The sequence below is a fragment of the Ascaphus truei genome, chromosome 4 (assembly GCF_040206685.1).
Source record: "Ascaphus truei isolate aAscTru1 chromosome 4, aAscTru1.hap1, whole genome shotgun sequence".
Taxonomy (NCBI): Eukaryota; Metazoa; Chordata; class Amphibia; order Anura; family Ascaphidae; genus Ascaphus; species Ascaphus truei.
Genome location: NC_134486.1, coordinates 59,742,155 through 59,762,482, shown reverse-complemented (window position 1 = coordinate 59,762,482; position 20,328 = coordinate 59,742,155). Strand labels below are relative to the sequence as shown.

The following is a 20,328-nucleotide window of genomic DNA, read 5'->3' as shown; positions in this document are numbered from 1 at the left end:
AGAGATAATATATTATAGGCGTAACAGTTAAAGACCAGATTGTACAGTGCGGTGTATTGTACTACTGAATATTGTAATGGTAAAATGCTTGGAAGTCACACTGGAAAAACAACGCGATGTGTAACAGTTATCACCTCTATGTTGCTGCTGATGCAAACCTGGCCCTTGAGCATTCCAGAAATGTGGCATTACTGCGTCCTCAAAATAAATACACAGCAACCGCTAACATGTACCGCTTATTTTTAGAGCAAATGAATACATCAGAGGCAGCCATCTTAACTCTCATGTACAGAAAATGCAGGTTTTTGCAAAAAAATTAAATTCTATTTTTAAATATGCACTTTACACCTCAGATAACAGGTCTAAATGAAGGAATAATAATAATAATAAAAAAAAATAGAGCTCCCTTCAAACCCCTTTATAATAACTGCACATGCCAGGGCTGAAAACATTGAACAGAAACCCAGTTCTGTGCTCTCCAGTACAACACTGAGGAGTAACATGTTGTTTCTCTGGGTTGTGCTTCCCTGCCCAGAAGTTGGGAGTCACGTCCCAGCACTGCGTCACCACCAACCCCGTCACACTGCAACCTTATACCTGTGAAAAATAGCCACATTTCAAACTATAATGCGCCACACAACGCTGGCGGATCAGGCCTCCTGTGTGAGCGTCCCTCACAGCCGTGTATATACATACATACGCACACCCTGGGCAGCCCACAACCCTCCTGTCTGTGTCTGAGTGTTTAGTGCAACTCCACCCCAGCCACCATCTTCCCTCAACCAGGGCTCTGCCGTAAAAGAAAGGGGGCTACTGATTGGGCGCGGTGGAGGCCGCGCGTTGTATCGCAGCTTGTGATTGGTTGCAAGCGGCAAAGGCTGTGACCGTGCGTCTCCCCCCTCCCCCCGCTGTGTGACTGTCTCTGGCGGTGTCAATGGCTCCTCCTGCCGCGGACAGACGGGGCTTACGGGAGGGGATCTTCTCGGGGCTCCTGTGAGAGCTCCACACACCGGCTTCAGGTTGGGGGAGGAAGACGACGACGACGACGACGACGACGACAAAGGAGCGAGGAGTCGGATTTTAGTCGCAGGTCGTGCAACCCCCTCCACCCCACACACACACACACACACTCACACCCACACACTGAGTCCGGCCGCGCCGACAAGAGGCGGACGGACAGGGCGACCCCAGCTCTCCGAGCAGCCCAACGCGCCCGGTCTGCGGCCCTCACCCGACAGTCAGCAAATGAACTCGGTCAGAGCAGCGAACAGGAGACCCAGGCGAGTGTCGAGGCCGCGCCCGGTGCAGCCGGAAAGAAATAACGCCGGGGAACGGGGTAAGACACGGGGGGGAGGGGGTGTATAGCGCATTCCCGGCCCGTAGGGCTGGGGGCTACTCCGCGAGCAGCCTCGGGGGGCGCTGCCAGGAAAGTGCGCGGCCTGTCCTGTGCTCGGGCCTCAGGCCGCGCTTTGTCTGCGAGATCCCAGAGACCGCGGCCCAGCAGCCACCACGGAGCAGAACAACCCCATGTGTTAACTGTGCAAGGGACAGAGAATAGCAGCTTCATGCAGCGGCGCGCCGATCTCCAGCCATGTATAATAACACTGTGTTATTTAGGGATCAGCAGCTGGGAGCAGTGACACAGAAAATAATAACCTTGTGTTAACCATGCAGATTATTAGCAGCCACAGGGCCACTATGAGCAGGGGTACAGAAAATATACTGTGTGTAAAGCTAGAAGATATAAAGGGAACAGCAGCTACAACCAGTGACATAACTAAATCCTATGCAGGTAGTAGGTGCAGCAACACAGAAAATTACAAAGGTATTTAAGTAGAAAATATGCATAGAATAGACCCTGATGTGACCAGGCGCAAAGGCACAGCGAGTAACGAGAGCATTGTACATTTTCTTTAAAATATACAGAGAATAGCATTTGGGGACAGCAGCACGGAAAATACCAAATGTATTCATTCATATCAATCACAGGACAACCAGGAGCAGTGTCACAGGAAATGGCAACTATGTATTAAGCATATAGTGTACTAAATTTCAGCCGCACACAGGAAAGATAATTTATTTTTCATTGGATAATTGTACATATTGTGAGGAAAGGCACTAACGTTTCAGTCGCCAGCTGGGGCTGTCATCGGGGGGCTGTGTTTCGTCACAATATAATTACGCTTTGAAAATCAATTTTTAATGTATAGAGTTAGTTTGCATTTATCATATAGTAAGACACTTCAAAAGTTGTAATATCTTTTTAATGGGCAAACGGATCAATCATACAAGGTTTTCTTGTGCGCAAGAACTGCAGAGGTCTCCATCGGCATACCTTGGTCCAATAATACATTTAAAAAAAAAATGTATCGTATCCTACTCTATCTGGGATCAATACAGTGACTAGCATAAACTTGTAGTAAATGTACTATACGGGTGCAACACCCATGTTGACGCATGATTACTAGTGAGCACAAACTACATACTGATTCCTTTAAGGGAATAGTCTAAAGAATTTCTGAAACTATTCAATATACAGCAAATGTTAACCGCAGAGAAACTAGAGATGACAGAACAAAAATCAAATATTAGCTACTAGCAGATATACTGAGGATCGCAACGAAGAGCAGCTATACATAGAGTAACAACCATGTATTAACTATACAGAGATTATCAGCCAGGAGCAGAGATGGAGATTAACAGCTATGTTAATAGAATGGTAACCACTTGGCAACTAGCAGCTGTGACATGACTAGTAAACATGCATGTATTCAATGGGCTGAGACTAGCAACCACAGGGAAACTAGGAGCCGAGCTGCAGAGTAAAACAAACGTATTAACTGTACAATATGCAAAGGATAGCACCTGCAGGAATGTAAGAGTGAAGATTCAAAGAATAACAATTATTTATTAACTGGAAAGTGCACAGAGAATATTAACGTTGTATCTAATAGTGTAGAAACAGAGAATCAGTAGCAGAAATGTGTGCGTATATGCATATAAATGTCTGTATGACTACACTTCTAATAAAGCACTTCTTACTTTTAATGTGTCTGTAAGCCTCCCAACAACACTTTTTGGCGCAAGGTCTTCTTTAGCCTTATGTTGTAATTTATCTGTTGCACTAATTCTCATTGTTTGTAACATACATTATTTACCTCCTACGGTAATCACACACACACACACACACACACACACACACACACACACACACACACACACACACACACACACACACACACACACACCCCCCCCCTCCCCCCCCCCCCCTCTATAATTTGCATTCATTTTGTCTGGTGCAGATAATTAGACCATTCTGGTCCTTTTTTTTTTTCCATGATAGAGAGATATCGATCTATATATCTCTAACACATACAAGTGCACATTCCACACACCTGGTGTGCACAACTTATGGCGTAGCTCATGGGTGGGCAAACTTTTCCCCCCGCGCCTCCCTGTCTGCTTCCCCCCTCCCTCTTACCTTGTCTCCGGCGTCAAATGATGCCACAGGGTTATGTGACGCAACGTCATTTGATGCCATGGTGACGCGCCATCGGAGACAAGGCAAGAGAAGTTACAGAGGCCTCACGCGGTCCCCCGGCATTTAATTTAAATGCTTTGGGGAAGAGTGCTGGCCCTCTGTAAGCGCCCCACCAGAAAATCTCACGCCCTCCAGTTTGCGCACCCCTGGCGTAGCCCATGAATCCTTGTTTTTAGATTGTACAAGTCGTTTCTGGTGTGCTTGTACAAACTCCAGGTCACGCTGTACCATGCATGTGATTTCCATACACCTGCACACAGATACATTTTCCATTCTAAATAGTGACTATACTGTTCTGTAGCGCTTACAATCTAATTTTGGTGCCTGAGACACAGGGAGATGGTTATAGGTCACAAGATAACTGTGATCTGTAGGTCAGGCTGGGCTTCGCACGTGTTCCCTACTTCAAATTACCATTGCTGCTTCTTCACAGTACAAGGACATGGAAACACAAGTGATAAAAGCCAACATTTTTAGGGCTCACGACTTCAACAACATTTGTATTTGTTACAAATTGATTTTCTTTATGTCGCTCTCCTACTTGAAGAAGGAATTCTGTAGCAATTTCTCACTTGCAGTGACTACTACAGACTAATATATAGACTAAGATTAAAAATCATAAATTCATAAAGTTAACATATTTTATGTGGCAGTCCCTGGGAGCAGGCAAAAAATGTGAACCGCTTACCAGTGTCATTAATTTCCATGTGTAATTGTAATTTGGTTAACAAAAAAAAACTTTGTCATTTACTTTTCTTCAAATCACCTGTTATTTTGTTTTTTGTTCCGTGACAGTTCTCTGGAAATTAGGTATTTTGAGTGTTGAACCCAAAAGCAGGATGCATGTTAACACACAACTTGTTCAGCCGATTCATAATGATTCGCTAACCACGTGCAAGCCTTGCTAAACACCATGACATCACACTAGGGGAAATAGGTAGGGCACAGTCCTAGTCAACTGGTAAAACAAAAATATTTTTTTTTTTTTACCTTTAATTTCTTAATCCTGGTCACATACCCCTTGAAATAGTAATATAAACATATTTTTTGCCAGCCTCTGAAAGATGGGGTTGTTATCTATCTATCTCTATATCTATCACAATTATTATTTTTTAAATCTGTTTCATAAGTCAAATCAGATCACTGCAACTTTGGAAGTTTTATTGTATTGTGTCCTTAGTTGGGTATGAATTCCTCACTGGTGCTTAAAAAAGCAAAATGTGTTGTACATACTGTAACTTGCGTTTGAAAATTTAACCATTAGACTTTTGGGTCTTTTCAGCTCTAGCCATATTTTTCTGACGGGTCTTTTTGGTTGTCTATTGGCTGTTCCACTCTCCCCCCTGACATGGGATCACTTCTAAGGCTGAGATCATACTGTGTGCTTGCGTGCGCCCGATGCTCATAGTGTTTCAGGCGATAAGGGGGGGGCGTGCGTGTGGGGTGTGGCTATGATGTCACAGAGCTGGTTTGCCTTGATTGGCTGCTGAACCGCTCACGTGACGCGGCCACTGCTTGAAACGACATTTTTTGTCTTTTAAAAATGCGGTCGTGCCATCGCGCTCTGTCGTGTGCGCGCACTAGGAGCGGCCTGTAAGGGATACTGCAATTTGTCCTTGGTTTGTGCGTGCGCACAGTATAAGCTCAGCCATAGATCCCTGAGGGGAGAATATTTCCCCTCAGACAGAAGTATTCCCTGGTCATACTTGTTTCTGGGGCGGCCAGTAAGAAAATGCAACATTAGGGGGTAACATTGCAACTTTTTATTGGTGACCCAGGGGACTGATTTGTAGTTTTATTGAAAGTGCACACAAAAAAAATACAACTTGCGAACTGGGATATCGGGGGACCATGAATCGGTTAAGTGTCATTAAAATAAAGAGACCCAATTTGGAGGGGATTGCTGCCTAATTATTTGAAATGGTAGGGAATGTGTTACATGAAGGGTTTTTATTTGATTGCAATTTTAGTACATCTTAAATTAAGGACAACCCATTTAATGGAATTGAAATCCAGGTTTTCAAACATAATACGCAGCACATTTATAAAGTGTCACTTTTAAATAAGCAAGCCAATACGCTTTTTTTTGTTGTTAATTTGTGTGTGTTGTGTGTGTGTTGTGTGTGTGTTGTGTGTGTGTTGTGTGTGTTGTGTGTGTTGTGTGTGTTGTGTGTGTATATATATATATATATATATATATATATATATATATATATATATATATATATATATATATGTGTAAGCCGGAGCTGAACCCCATTAATTTCAGCTCTGGGAGCCCCTGCCTCCGGAGATGCAGACCTCCATAGTGAGTGCCATTAGCCACTCCAGGGTTCACATTATGTCGGATTTTCAAAGCTACCGGGCCAATTTGAAGCCGTTACATCTGGTGCGGTTTACTATTGGCCCAGACGCCGGAACTGAAACTGCAGGTAAAGATACCACCGCCCCCTTCGTTGGTAAGTATCTCTAGAAGCTGTAAGCCCCAAAACTGAAATTAATGTGGTTCGGCTCTGGAGACCCCTGCAATCCTGTATAACAAAAATGAACAAAAAAAATGCTTGGATTGATCCTTTTAAATGTAAGAAATCACCCTGTTTTAATCCCTTCAAATATATTGTTGCCTGTTTTGTGTTAGGAGAGCCTGCACCTTCAACTGCCTTAATCTACAAACCACCTCTGGGTCCTACAGAAATACATGTCTTTTTCTAGGACCTTGTTGTGTTTTCATTGCAGTGTGTTCCCTATGCCCTTGTTGTCTCTTTCGACCCCACTGTGCTGCCTGGCCAAGCTCCTATTGTCTAGCAAGGGTTTGGAGATTATGGGGGTGGCTTCACCTTTTCACAGTTTTTCAGATTTACAAAAACGGGAAGAAACCTTATTTGGCCTGGCTGACACTACAGAAACACATCCTTCTTTCTGCAGTGAGGGAGGGGAATTAAACATTCCTGTTTTTTACATTAACTGCTTCATTTCTGATCTACTTTAAAGTTTAGTGTAACGCAAGGAGTGATTTGCCCTTCCTTTAGCATTGAAGAAGTTACTCGTGTTTGCCGTGCTTGAGGAACAAACATATAACCTCTTTATATGGTGTTGCAATAGTGGATATTTCTTTCGATATAATTGCAATGGGCTCTTGATTGTATATTATTGAGCTTTAGCATCCCAGCTAAGCTAAGGCCTCGTTCAGGGTGGCAGAGACAGGAAGTGGAGGGCGCGTGTGCGCGCGTCAGTCTGCTGAGCGATGTGTGCACATTATCCCCAGCAGACCTTTGCTAGCGTTGAGGAGGCGGGGCTACAGGCCTGAGGTTAGGGATGGGTGTTGCACTGTTCAAATCATTTTCTAGAATGATTTGATTGGCTGCCGAATGGCACCAGGGACGCTGCTTCTGCTGCTGCTTCAAAAAACAACTTGAGTTGTTTATTCAAACTGTAGCAAGCGTCAGCTCCGTACTTCGGCGACAGGGCAGCTGCTACCCTGACAACAGATATTAACTTTTAAATACTTTGTTTCGAATGTGCACGCGCACGTCGCGAAGCAGGCATCCTGAACGAGGCAAAGAGTGCTATTTTTATTATTGTTTTCATTTGGGGTGAAGGAGTGGCTCAGTGAGTTAAGATACTGACTGAAAACAATGACACTGAGTTTGAAGCAGGAGAACCTGGTTCAAATCCTGATGTTGGTTCCTTGGGGCGTTGGGCAAGTCACTGAATATATCTCCACCTAAAAATAGATAGTTGGCTCTATGGGGCAGGGACTTGTGCCTGCAAAAATGATATGTACTGCGCTGTGTACACTGTCAGAGCTATTAAAGTGTAAAAAAATAATTATATATATCTCTATATACAGTATCTATATATCTATCTCAATCACAACTGGACAAACTTGTTACATAGTAAAGGGTGTGGAATGTCACTGTCTGGATTGCTATTTTGTCTGTAACCAGATGATGGTTTCAGTTTCATGCTAAATAATAGGTCATAGATTTGGCTCAGCCATTTCTGGCTGTGAAACATTCATTGCATGTTAATCCCTCTGAAAACAGAATTTCACATATGGGTACAAAATAACAAAACTATACTCTTCTCATCCTGCTCAGTGTTTTTATACTTCTAGTTTGCCTCTCTTCCTCATAACAGTAAACTTTTCTTGGTTGGCGTTAGGCTTGTTTTATAGTCCTCGTTTAGTTGGTAGGCTGCAAGCGGTGACGCGCGTGGTTAGGGGGCGGGACGCTGATGTCACAGCGTTAGGCCGCGCTGTGATTGGTTCGCGGCGTGGCAGCAGCGCGAAAATACAATTTTATTGTATTTTCCCTGGTCTGCCGTGCCACCGCTTACGCACGTCTCTAGTATAGAAACATCTGGCTAACACAGCCAATTCTAATTGGCGCGTGCACTATATTACACGCCTTAGGTTGGCAACAGAGTTGGGAGCTGGTGTGTATGTGTGTATTTATATATATATATATATAATTATTATTATTATTATTATTATTATATATATTATATATATATTATATATATATATTTTTTTTTTTTGCAAAGTCTGTACCATTTGGCTGTTTTTCAAACACTCATGGAAATCTCTTAGGTACAGGTTAAAAGCATTTGCAACCTGAATGATATGGCTTTTAGCATTTTTGGATCCACGTTTTAGACGTCCCATTCTGAGAAGTCTCCCCAGGTCACAATCGGTGTTTTTTTCTGTAGAGTGATAATTTACAAGATATTTATTTAATTGAAGTCCTTGACAAGGATGTGTGAAGCAGAAATCGCATATTACTCTCCCTTGGCCTAATTTCAGGAGGTGTACTTCACTTGAAAGTAATTTAGGAATGCATGACTTGCTAAGTGGAAATGTGGGAGGACTTTTCACTGAAAAGCAGCCATTTTAGCTCAATTATGGTGTTCTAGGGATAGTACCATGCATTTGTTTTTTTGTTCCCCCCCCCCCCTTTACATGTTCTATTTTTGCTTTACTGGAATTATTTGAATACTGATGAACATAAAAAGCCCTCTTCCATGTAGACTGCTCCTTGGACAGTTTACTTTGTGTGCAGCCATTCACATATATTAGCGAGGGCATCATTGCTGGAACAAAAACTCAATTCTGTGTCTATCAGGTAGCTCAGCGGTGCGCAAACTGGGGGGCGCAAGATTATGTAGGGGGGGGGCGCGGGCTGCATGCGGGGAAACCTGGGGGCGGGCAGAGCTGTGCACGGCGGCCAAGAAGCTCCGTGCTGAGGCTGCTTCTCTTCTCTGTCTTGCAGAGGGGGCAGGGCTTCTCTCTTCACACAGACAAGCCCTCCTTCTCTTGCTGTCTGTTTCTCGCCCCAGTTTTCAGCAGCATGGGGGATCAGAGCATGCCCCCACCCCCCCCAGGTGAAAGTGTGTGACTTATGATTGGTATGTGTGTTGTCTGTGATGGTTGTGATTTAGTGTGGGTCGTGATTGTGTGGGTCGTGATTGTGTGGGTGTCGTGATTGTGTGTGTGTGTCGTGATTTGAATGCAGTGGTGTGCAAACGGGGGGCAAGGTTATTTAAGGGGGCGCAGGCGTCATGCGGCGAAACCTGGGTGCGCAGGCCGGCAGACGCTGTGCGCGGGAGGGCGAAAAAGCTGTGCGCGGGCGGGCGAACAGGATAGTGCAGATGGCGGCCACGTGATGGTGCGTGCGCGCACGCGCGGGGGCTTTGGAGGTACGGGGAGGAGCACACCAGAGCGCTGTGATGTCAAACGCCCCTCCTTCCGGTGTCTGCCTTGCAATAGCGCTGTGTTCCTGCTCTCCTCCGCTGGCAACCTGCTTCGCTGCGATCCTCTGCAAGTGAGAGGGTAGGCTGCCACTATATCAATCATACTATGAATGTACAGAAATAATGTAAAAAAACCAGTGAAAACACAACATTGAAAACGGAAAAAAATAAATAATACTGTAGGTAGGAATTTGGATAACACTGGGGATAGCAAGACAAAGAGCAGGGAGGGGAAAGAAAAAATAAATTAAAAAGTGGGGGGGGGGGGGGAAGAGAGGGAAGGGAGGTAGCAAAGAGGTGGATGAATGCCCCCAAAAGTATTGCCTTTGTGCACGTACGTTCCCAAGCTTGGGGAGATAAACAAAATTGACTTTGAAGTGCGCTTATCAGCAGTCAATACACACATCACACACACACAAAAATAGCCCCGATCCACACCACCTCCCCCCCCACCCCCTGCGCTCGTGCTTGCAAAATTAAGCAGGACACCCTGTGCTCATGCTTGGAGAGTTGGGGATGTCACCGCTCTCAGCAGCAGCGTGGACGCAGCCTAATTTTCAAGCGCGAGTTGTTGAAAGATGTAAGTATTTAGACATATTTGTATTTACATTTTATACCGTTTAATAAAGTTGTTTTTTTTCACGTGATTTTGATTACATCAGGCAGGGGGGCCCGAGAAATTTCATGGATGAAAAGGGGGGCTCACCCCTGACTGGTAGCTGACACTACCGTCCCAAGACCATGTCTGGTTCCAAGCAACCTTTTTCTGTTATATACAGTCGATACTAGCACAAATGGTAAGAATTGGTAGCAGTGTTAAGAGGAACAACTTTAATTATGTGACTCCCCCTTTTTTAAAATAGAGAAAAAAGGAACTGCTGCACTTTTTGGACCAGTCATCAGATGTTCTGCTACATATTTGATCTTAACACCTTCTGGTCAAATTATTGGTATAATTATGATTTTTCCACGTGTTTTTTTTTTCATTTAAGTTATGTAAAAATGTCTATTTGAGTTATTGTTATAAACATGACAATGGGATGAGGTGATTATCACAATAGTATTTTGTGTAAGTGTAGTGCAGGCCTCAATTCTAGCCTATTCCCTACTTCAATTGACCAAGTACGTTATGCTCTTTGTTACACCTTTTTTTTATTGGTGTCAGTCTGCCGTATATTTATTTCTATCAATTGATGATGTTAGTATCTTTTATGTTGATTAACAATATTGTGTGTGTGTGTGTGTGTGTGTGTGTGTGTGTGTGTGTGTGTGTGTATATATATATATATATGTATGTATATACATACATACATACATACATACATACATACATACATACATACAGTGTTCGACAAACCTATACATTTGCTCGCCCCGGGCGAGTAAATATTGGCCCAAGCAGCACACGTTTGGTACTAGGTGGCGAGTAGATTTTTTTGTGTGGCGAGTAGATTTTTTGGTGATTTGTCAACCACTGTATATATATATCTCTGTTGCTATGCTAAGTGGAGCTCAGAATTTTCTTATAGTAATATATAATGTTGGTACAGGTAAACCCCGTTATAACGCGGTCCTCGGGGTCCACCCAGAGACCACCGCGTTAGTAACGGGGTCGCGGAAAAAAAAATGGCCGGCGCATCATCACCCTCTCTCCCCGCAGCACCCTTCACCCCGCGGGACAGGAGATGGGAGCGGGGATGTCCCTCCGGTCCCCGCTTCCCCCTGTCACCGCGTGACAGCCCGCGGGACAGGAGATGGGAGCGCTGATGTCCCTCCGGACCCCGCTTCCCCCTGTCACCGCTTACCTTCTCCCCACCGCTGTCCCCGCTGCCTGCGCGGGAGGAGGGGGGGGGGAGCGGGTGGTGGTGCTGGTCGCGGTCTTTCCTCTGTTCCGACCTCCCCCCCCCCCCATGTCTGTGTAGAGTGAGTGTGTGTGTGTGTGTGTGTGTGTGTGTGTGTATGTACAGTATACAGTATACAGTATATGGGAGAGAAACTGTGTGTGCTGTGTGCAGAATGTGCAGTGTGAGCAATGAGCAGTGTGTAGTGTGAGCAATGAGCAGTGTGTAGTGTGAGCAATGAGCAGTGTGTGTGCAGTGTGTAGTGTGAGCAATGAGCAGTGTGTGTGCAGTGTGCAGTGTGAGCAATGAGCAGTGTGTGCAGTGAGTGTGTGCAGTGTGCGCAGTGAGTGTGAGCAATGAGCAGTGTGTGCAGTATGAGCAATGCACACAAAGTGTGTGTGTGTGTGTGTGCAGTGTGTGTGTGTGCAGTGTGTGTGTGTGTGCAAACGGGAGCCACGGGAAAACCGCGTTATAACCGAATCGCGGTATAACGAGGCGCGTTATAACGGGGTTTACCTGTTTATGTTTTATATTCATATTTGTTCTTCATTTCTCTTAATCCAGTCCATAAAAGAAAGCAAATTTGCAAAAGTGGAAAAAATTAAAACAAAACGCTGACTTTTCTGCCTGAAAGAAGGATAAAAAAAAAAACTAATTTGACCTCATGCTAAAATATTATCTGAAAGTTGCAAACATTTTTGTATTCATATTTCACAATGGATTATACATTTTTATTTTAACAGACTCGCCTCTTTCCACCCCTGCGATATCTGTAGCATTACTTAAGAGATAGATTTATACAGTTGTATGAAAAAGAAAGTACACCCTCTTTGAATTCTATGGGTTTTGCATATCAAGACATAACAATCATCCTTAGCAGGTCTTAAAATTAGGTAAATACAACCTCAGATGAACAACAACACATGACATATGACACCGTATCATGATTTATTTAACAAAAATAAAGCCAAAATGGAGAAGCTATGTGTGAAAAACTAAGTACACCCTTACTGCTTCCATATGAATTAAAGCTGCAGTTCAGACTCCCGTTTTTTTTTTTTTTTTTTTTTTTTAAACTTCAATAGTTTCATGTGGGCAATTTCTACTTACCTAAAGAACTGCATAGCTGCCGGTCAATTCGTTCTCCGTCTACTGATCGGCAAAGTTTGGCGACATCTTTAAATATGGGGAATGTAAATCGTTGCTATAGGAACAAGCATGCTTGTTAAAATAGAATACAAGAAAATTGGTCTTTCAAAGTTGTTTTTTTTTTAAACAGAAAATGCTAAAAGTAATTTTTCTTACTACACAACTGATTTATTTAAAAAAAACACACATGCAGGATATTGCATGAACTGCAGCTTTAAGATGCTAAGTAGCAGACATGTGCTGCTAATTAAATGCCCTCGATTTAATTGACCAGCAACAAGTGTGACCACCTCTATAAAAGCCGTAGTTTTATCAGTTTTCTGGTCTGGAGCATTCAGGTGTGTGTTAACACAATGCCAAGGAGGAAAGACATCAGCAATGATCTTAGAGAAGCAATTGTTGCTGCCCATCAATCTGTGAAGGGTTATAAGGTCATTTCCAAACAATTTAAAGTCCATCATTCTATAGTGAGAAAGATTATTTAAAAGTGGAAAACATTCAAGACAGTTGCCAATCTTCCCAGGAGTGGACGTCCCAGCAAATTCACCCCAAGGTCAGACCGTGCAATGCTCAGATAAATTGCAAAAGACCCAAGAGTTACATCTCAGACTAAACAGGCCTCAGTTAGCATGTTAAATGTTACAGTTCATGACAGTACAATTAGAAAAAGACTGAACAAGTATGGTTTGTTTGGAAGGGTTGCCAGGAGAAAGCCTCTTCTCTCTAAAAAGAACATGGCAGCACGGCTTAGGTTTGCAAAGTTGCATCTGAACAAACAACAAGACTTGTGGAACAATGTCCTTTGGACAAACAAGACCAAAGTTGAGATGTTTGGCCATAATGCACAGCACCACGTTTGGCGAAAAACAAACACAGCATATTGGCACAAACACCTCATACCAACCGTCAAGCACGGTGGTGGAGGGGTGATGATTTGGGCTTGTTTTGCAGCCACAGGACATGGGAACCTTGCAGTCATTGAGTCGACCCTGAACTCATCTGTATACCAAAGTATTCTAGAGTCAAATGTGAGGCCATCTGTCCGACAGCTAAAGCTTGGCCGAAATTGGGTCATGCAACAGGACAATGATCCCAAGCACACCAGCAAATCTACAACAGAATGGCTGAAAAAAAAAAGAATCAAGGTGTTGCAATGGCCCAGTCAAAGTCCAAAGTCCGATTGAAATGCTGTGGTGGGACCTTAAGAGAGCTGTGCATAAACAAATGCCTGCAAACCACAATGAACTGAAGCAATGTTGTTAAGAAGAGTGGGCCAAAATTCCTACACAATGATGTGAGAGACTGATAAAGTCATACAGAAAACGATTACTTCAAGTTATTGCTGCTAATGGTGTTTCTACAAGCCATTAATCATAAGGTATACTTTTTTGTTTTTCACACATGGCTTCTCCATTTTGGCTTTATTTTTGTTAAATAAATCATGACACAGTGTAATATGTCATGTGTTGTTGTTCATCTGAAGTTGTAGTTACCTAATTTTAAGACCTGCTAAGGAACAGAAGATTGTTATGTCCTGATATGTAAAACCATAGAATTCAAGGAGGGTGTACTTTTTTTTTCACACAACTGTAGGTATATGTATGTAGAAAAAGAAATCCCAATCGCGCAAATTGTTCCAGGTAATGGAGGGGTTAAAAGGCTGAATCCTTGCTGCTGTTGCCACAGAGGGAGCTTCGCTCTCCCTCTAAAATGTCCTTCACAGGATCTTCAACAAATAGAGAAAAGAAACAGCGCACCAGATTCAAAGGCAGGAATGTATATTAGAGCAGCAGTGCGACAACTGGGGGGCGCGAGAATTGCGGAGGGGAGGCTGCGGTGCGGGTGAGAGGCGGCCGGCTGGAGGGGGGTGGCGGTGATGCGGAGGTATGAGGCTAAGAACCCGCGGCACGCGTCCGCACAGCCGTCTTGCTTGCCGGCGGCGCATGCAACTCACTGCACCGCCATTTGTCGTCTGCAGATGACTTTTTTTTGGCGCGGGGGCGTGTCCAAAACAGGTCGGGGGCAGGGCCATATGTACCATATGTGTATCCAACTCTGAGTGTCCCTTGGAAGCAGTCTCTTCACCCTGTATACAGCATGTCACCCCTGTATAACGTGACCTCTCTCTGGGCACAGGAGAAGCTGTCTCTTGGCTTGCTCCGTCTCCAGCCACAGAGTGAATGCGTTGCTGCGGTCTCCTTGCTGTACACGGGGGTTCCGGGTCTTCTCCCCCCCCCATGTGTGTGAGCGGTATAGCCGGGAGTGAGGCCTCTCTCCTCCTGGGCCTTCCGGTGCTGCCGCCTCTCCACACTCGCAGCCCTGGGGGCCTCGGTGACAGCGTGCCGGGGAAGTGCAGGGTCAGGCAGGGAGGTGATGTGTGGCGGTGCCCCTGTCTGCCGGTGCGTACTCCACGGTGTCTCTCTGTGTTTGGGTGTTGCAGTGCTCCCCCTCACGGAGCCGCAGGAGCAGCCTGCGAAACGGCACCGGGGGGGCGGAGAAGAGGAGGGCTAACGGCTGCCATACAGACTTGCCTCCCTCCCGTAGCTCCAGACAGCTCCCCTCCTGTGTGGTGTGAGTGGGTAAGGTCTCGGACTTGGTCAAAAAGACCGTGCTGAGGTGCGCTGAGGGGAAACATACTATCAGCGCGGCTTTAGACAGCACTTCTGCACGCTTCAGCCGACAACCCAATTTTAGTTTTCCCGCTGTGGGAAGCGCAGGGCCGGTCACGTGACTGCCAGAAACCAATGGTAGTCCGTGACGTCGGCGCCGTGACGTGGCACGCTAGCCCCGCCTCCTGCTCCGCCTCCAGGCCCGCCTCCCACCCTGCCTCCAGGCCCGCCTCCCACCCGGCACACAAGCGCGCTCGCTGGCGCTCATGTAGGGACAAGAAAAATCTCCTGCTTGAGCAGGAGAGCATGAGCGTCAGCGCTGCCCAGCGCTCTTCCCTGCACCATGTCCCAGGCCTTAGAGCGCACCGGCCAATGAGAGACGGGGGGGGGGGGGGGTGGCGAGACACACGGACCAATCAAATTGTCTACACAGGGACGCACAAACAACACTTTCAGTTTTGTGTGTGTGTACACACATTATTTAATTCCTCCCCCCCCCCCCCTAAGCCTTTTAGCTGTGCAGTTATAAAGTAAAAGTGGTATTTTTACTTAGAAGTATCTCGGGAACTGGTGAGTCTCAAGAGCTGAAGGCCGCAGTGGGACAACTCGCCACAGCAGTTTTGTCGCAGGGTTTGGTTAGGTGTTTTAAGGTTGGAAATATTATGGTTGAGGGGTTAGGGATTAAGGTCGTAGGTTGCAGTTATTGGCGTTGTCCAAGATAGACACAGAACTGATCCAAGTTGTTTTATTATTAGGACTAGACTAATGGTGAGCGGTCTGATCCATCATGTCTACCATTATCCAAAATAGCCTGAAATCCCCCAGACTCCCTGGGTCATATGCAGTGGCCAAATGACCATTTTGAAACTGCCGTGGCTTACTGTCCTAGAACCTTGGGGACCTGATTCCCATCCTGTTTTGTTTTTTTTCCCCAGAGGGATTTTACCATGTGTGCAAAACTATAATCTCTTCCAAATCACATTTTTAGAAAATCGTATTGTGATGCGACCTTGTTTTAGAAGCATAAGAGGCATTTTTTTCCCTAAAGATGAAAGGGTTATTTATCTACTTTGGCTTGTGCAGTTCAAGGCAATCATTGTAATCGCTCATTTAGACCCTGCAAAGCAGTGGTTCAAAAGGGTACGAAAAAAAATCTACTTTCGATCCAATGAACATGTATTGCGAATGCTTTACAATCCAAATATGAACAATATTACAAAGTGTTTTCCATTCATTACTTTTAAATGTGAGCAACCAAACGTTGCTCTCCCTTCGTCCTATGCTGCCTGCCACCACACTGACACGTTCCACAATAAATGTTGCTTTTGTGAGATGCAGTTTTACGCCTAACTGAAGGAAGAATGATGTACCAAGTCTAAGGCTGAGCTCATAGTTCGGGAGTTGCTGCGTGCATGCGCGTCAAACATACTGTGCGTTCTTGAAGTATCGCGTTGACGCTGTAGCGTTTTGAGAAGACAAATGTCTTTAAAGGCGGCTGCCGTGTCACGTGATTGGTTCCGCCAATCATGGGGAACCAGCTACGTGATATAATAGCTATGCCCCCCCCTCCCATCGCCTGAAACACTGCGCACAGATCGCTTGTGCTACAGCTGCGCGGCATCTAAGGAGCTCACACTCTCGCAAGTAAGCGTAGTGTGTGAGCTCGGCCTAAGGCTACGATTATACCAGATGCCGCAGCACGATGTGGTGACGTCATCCTCACGCTGCCGCCGAGCGGCATCTTGAACAGGCTGAGGAGAGGAGCAGGGGAGGCGTGGCAGTGAGCAGTTAGCCCTCATTGGCTGAACCGCTCACGTGACGTGGGCATCGCCTGCCAAGACCAAATTCCTTTGTCTCCTCTCCTGTCTGCTGCCCTGCAGTTCCAGGCGGCGCACACGTCGCTCGAGGTATGTTTACCTCAATTGGATTAATGCATTTTGTTTTTGCACCACGCTGCGGCGCCCCACGCTGCCGGCGTTTTTTGGTATAATCATGGCGTTAAGATGCAGTTCCTTTCAAAATTGACAATAGTTTTCATTTTGAGGGTCATCCAGAATTATTGAGACCCTCATATATACTCGTACACACCTTCCAAAGTATTTCTCCTTCTACTTCATGCCTAAAACGTCCTCACAGGTGGTTCTTACCTGTGGGACTCCCTCGCACTCAAAATGTGCTTGACAGATACCGTCATCAGCTTCAAACCGAATCTGAAAATACACCTTCTAAATTAAGCCTTTAAATAGCCTGGGATTACTACCACTTCTCCTCACTAACCATTGTGGTCCATGCCTGGCCAAACACTGCATTTATTCCTTTTGCTACAGTCTTTGTAGGTTTCCCAACATACCACTTAGAGTGTAAGCTTTGCGATGCAGGGATTCCCTTTTATGTTTACACTTATTGTATTATTATAACTCCCCGTGTTCTAAAATTGGGCTGCATCTTTCAGTAGGAAATGGGTCATGCAGGGACAGTGTAAGAGGTATTGTCCCTAGATGATCCATCCGATGAATATTTTCTAACTTGCATGGATTCATGTAGATGATTTTAAAGGGGCAGTCCATCCTAGGAACAAAGAGGCATTAATTACAACATTGAATGATTGACAGTGTTTTATCTAAATCTACAGTTTAGTCTACATTTTAAAAATTGGTTTGTAAACATGGTGTTTTGAGATGTGATAGGGGTTTCAATTCCAGCCAGAGCCCATGTCTGCCACCCTCTCCTTATCTTTATTTGTGCTTTCAAAGGCAAAAGGTTGTCTTTCAAAAGGTTCCTCCTTCCTTTTTTTTTTTTTTTAATGCTTTTAGCAGATTTGGGTAACTTTTTAAGGTGGATAAGATGGTTAAAGCGGTAACCTTACTGGGTTTGTTTTTACAGGATGGGAAACGCGGGGGTGTCCTCCAGAGCAAAACAGTGCTCTTTATCTCTGGAGATCCCCTGCTTCCCGAGATCCTTACTGAAGAAGGCACCAGGTTTAAATCTTTCAGACAGGGAAACAAAATGGCTGCCAAATGTCGGGCCAAAAAGAAGTCGGTTGCTGCTTCTTATTTAACATCTATTTTAAAAACCAGGAAATAATACTAGTCTCTTTGCAGGTAAATATATTGGGTACCAGAGCGTTCCCCGGAGCTAAAAACTGTGCGGTGTAGCTCCGAAGGGCCCCCTGTTCCAATCCTGCAATCGGCTTCCTTAGAAATATTTCATTATCCTTTAAGTAAGAATTTAACATGCTGGAATAATATCCCTGTTTAAAATCAATGTTTCCCTTTTTTGGGGGGCTACTCCATTAGAACATAACAGCCACTTGGATCGCAATAACTTGTATACTGTATAGTATTTACAAGCAATGGACAAAATAGAACCAATACATTCGTCTTATCTAGCAAAAGATAGGCTAAAGTGTAAAAACCCTCCATAACTTAAGTTTACCATGGAAAACGTACGTGTAAGAAAACTAATTCCAGTATCGTGGGTCTCTTGGGTAATTGAGGTGTGTGTGTGTGTGTGTTTTTCTCTAGCTGCTCCCTTTTGTGTGATGTTACTGTTTTATGCAAGTGCTTGTACAACCAGAATCCCCCTTCCCCGCCTCCCCTTATCTTTATTGGTTCTCTGGCAGGGAGGAATAAGGGTAAAGAAAACATTTGATTGTAAAAAAAAAAAAAAAAAAAAAAACTTCTTTCAGAGCCCCTTAAGAAATGCAACTCGTCCTCTATGGGGGATTACACCTTTAACCTAATAAACATGCCCTTCCTAATTAACTTGTATCCTAGGGGGAGTGGCCATTTAAAATAATTGATAACAGAATAAGTGTTATACATCCAAACAAACCTAAATTATTTAAAGCCCGGATAGAGTTCCTCTCCTGACATGACGAGGATTAGCCATTTTGTAATATTTAAAGGTTGCAAACCTCAATATCCCCTTACAAAAATACAGTAGTAATTTACTTAAGGGGTTAATCTGTAGCCTAAGGATGTGCCCCTGACAAGACTTGCTGTTCCTCCCAATGCAATACTTTACAGCATCAAACTACATATCTGAGGCATTCCTCTCCCCCCCCCCCTTTTTTTTTTAAATAAAGAAATTGCGTTTGCTTTCCTTTTCTCCCTAACTACACGTGTCACTAAAACACACCAGCTCACTGGGTAACAATATTTGTGCCATTTTATTTCTTGACCCTCAGTGTCACCGGATCACATGACACTCGAGAGGCCCTGGAAACGGAAGTGAATGGGGCTCCACTTACGTTTCGATCAGGCTGGTCATTCCATCAGAGTGGGCAGTCTGATCACCCCTTAGAAAAAGAGCATGTGTCGGGTCACCAGGTACACCATTTGAGCATAGAGAAGGTTAAAGCAGCATTCCTCCCTAACTAACCCCTGCTTCCTCTTCTGTATTTTTTTTGTTATATTTAGAACATTGGAACGGGGGGGGGGGAGGGGATCTCCTGGAATTGAACAGTGCTATTTTCAACTTCGGGGACCCCATGGTTGATGAGAAACGTATCGTTGAAGTTACCAGCAATACTTAGTTTTTTGAAGCTGATGTAAAGTCTCCCCAATAGGAAGCTGTAACCAAAGATGCTGCGGCTTCCTATTGGCCCCAAGTGTGGCAGGTGTTTTTTGTTTACCTTGGATGGAGATTTAAACACAGTAACTTCACTGATATTTATCTGGGAACCCATTCTGTAATAATAAGAAACAAAGGGTAAAAAAAAAGCATAGGGGGAGTTCGTGCTTTTAAATACAGGTGACATTTTAGCATTTTAGCAATATCTAAGATACACAACAAGCAACAGGGAAGCCCAATGCTACATCCAATATGACAAAAATACACAGTAAAATACTTAGATATTCTCTTAAAAAGGGTCATTTAGTTTAACCCTTTGGCCAAAGCATTGTAAGCCTGCGAGCCACGACAAGCCAGACCCAGTTCGCAGGTCCTAACACTACCAGATAAAATACTAATATACCTCTATTAGGATTAAAATGAGCTTGCTGGGGTTCTGTGTGTTGTATTATCTAAGATATGCCTATTAACTTAGCCCAAAACAACTGCACTTTGGAATCATCTCTTGAAAGGCACTCCTGTCAACACTTTAAAATATATATATTTTATTTCATTTTTAGTAGGTTTGACACAGGGTCTCTGGAGCTGAACAGTTTTTATTTTATCTCCGGGGACCCCTGAGATACTTGCTTCTGTAGTTAGTGCTGGTTGGATCCTCGGCTGTGTGATCAATATGGCTTACGAAGGTAAGTATCTCATAGAGCACGGGGGTCCGAGGAGCTGAAATCAGCGTGGCTCCTCTCCGGAGACCCCCTGCTTCAAACTACATAAGAAAATAAAAACAGAAGAAACGGTATCACTAAGAGTGCTTCTTTAAGTATGATCCTTGAACTGACTACAAACAAAAGATGGAAATTATGTA

The 20,328-nt window shown here is 44.4% G+C and overlaps 1 protein-coding gene across 2 annotated transcripts in view; it reads left to right on the top strand.

The window, feature by feature from the left end:
• The first annotated feature begins 881 nt into the window (after positions 1 to 881).
• Positions 882 to 20,328, top strand: part of FBXO11 (F-box protein 11) — a 72,052-nt gene continuing 52,605 nt past the window's right edge. For both annotated transcript variants that reach the window (XM_075595826.1, XM_075595825.1), the window contains exon 1: positions 882 to 1,336. In XM_075595826.1, coding sequence (XP_075451941.1) covers positions 1,246 to 1,336 — 91 coding nt within the window. In that variant the 5' untranslated portion in view covers positions 882 to 1,245. The remainder of the gene's footprint in view (positions 1,337 to 20,328) is intronic.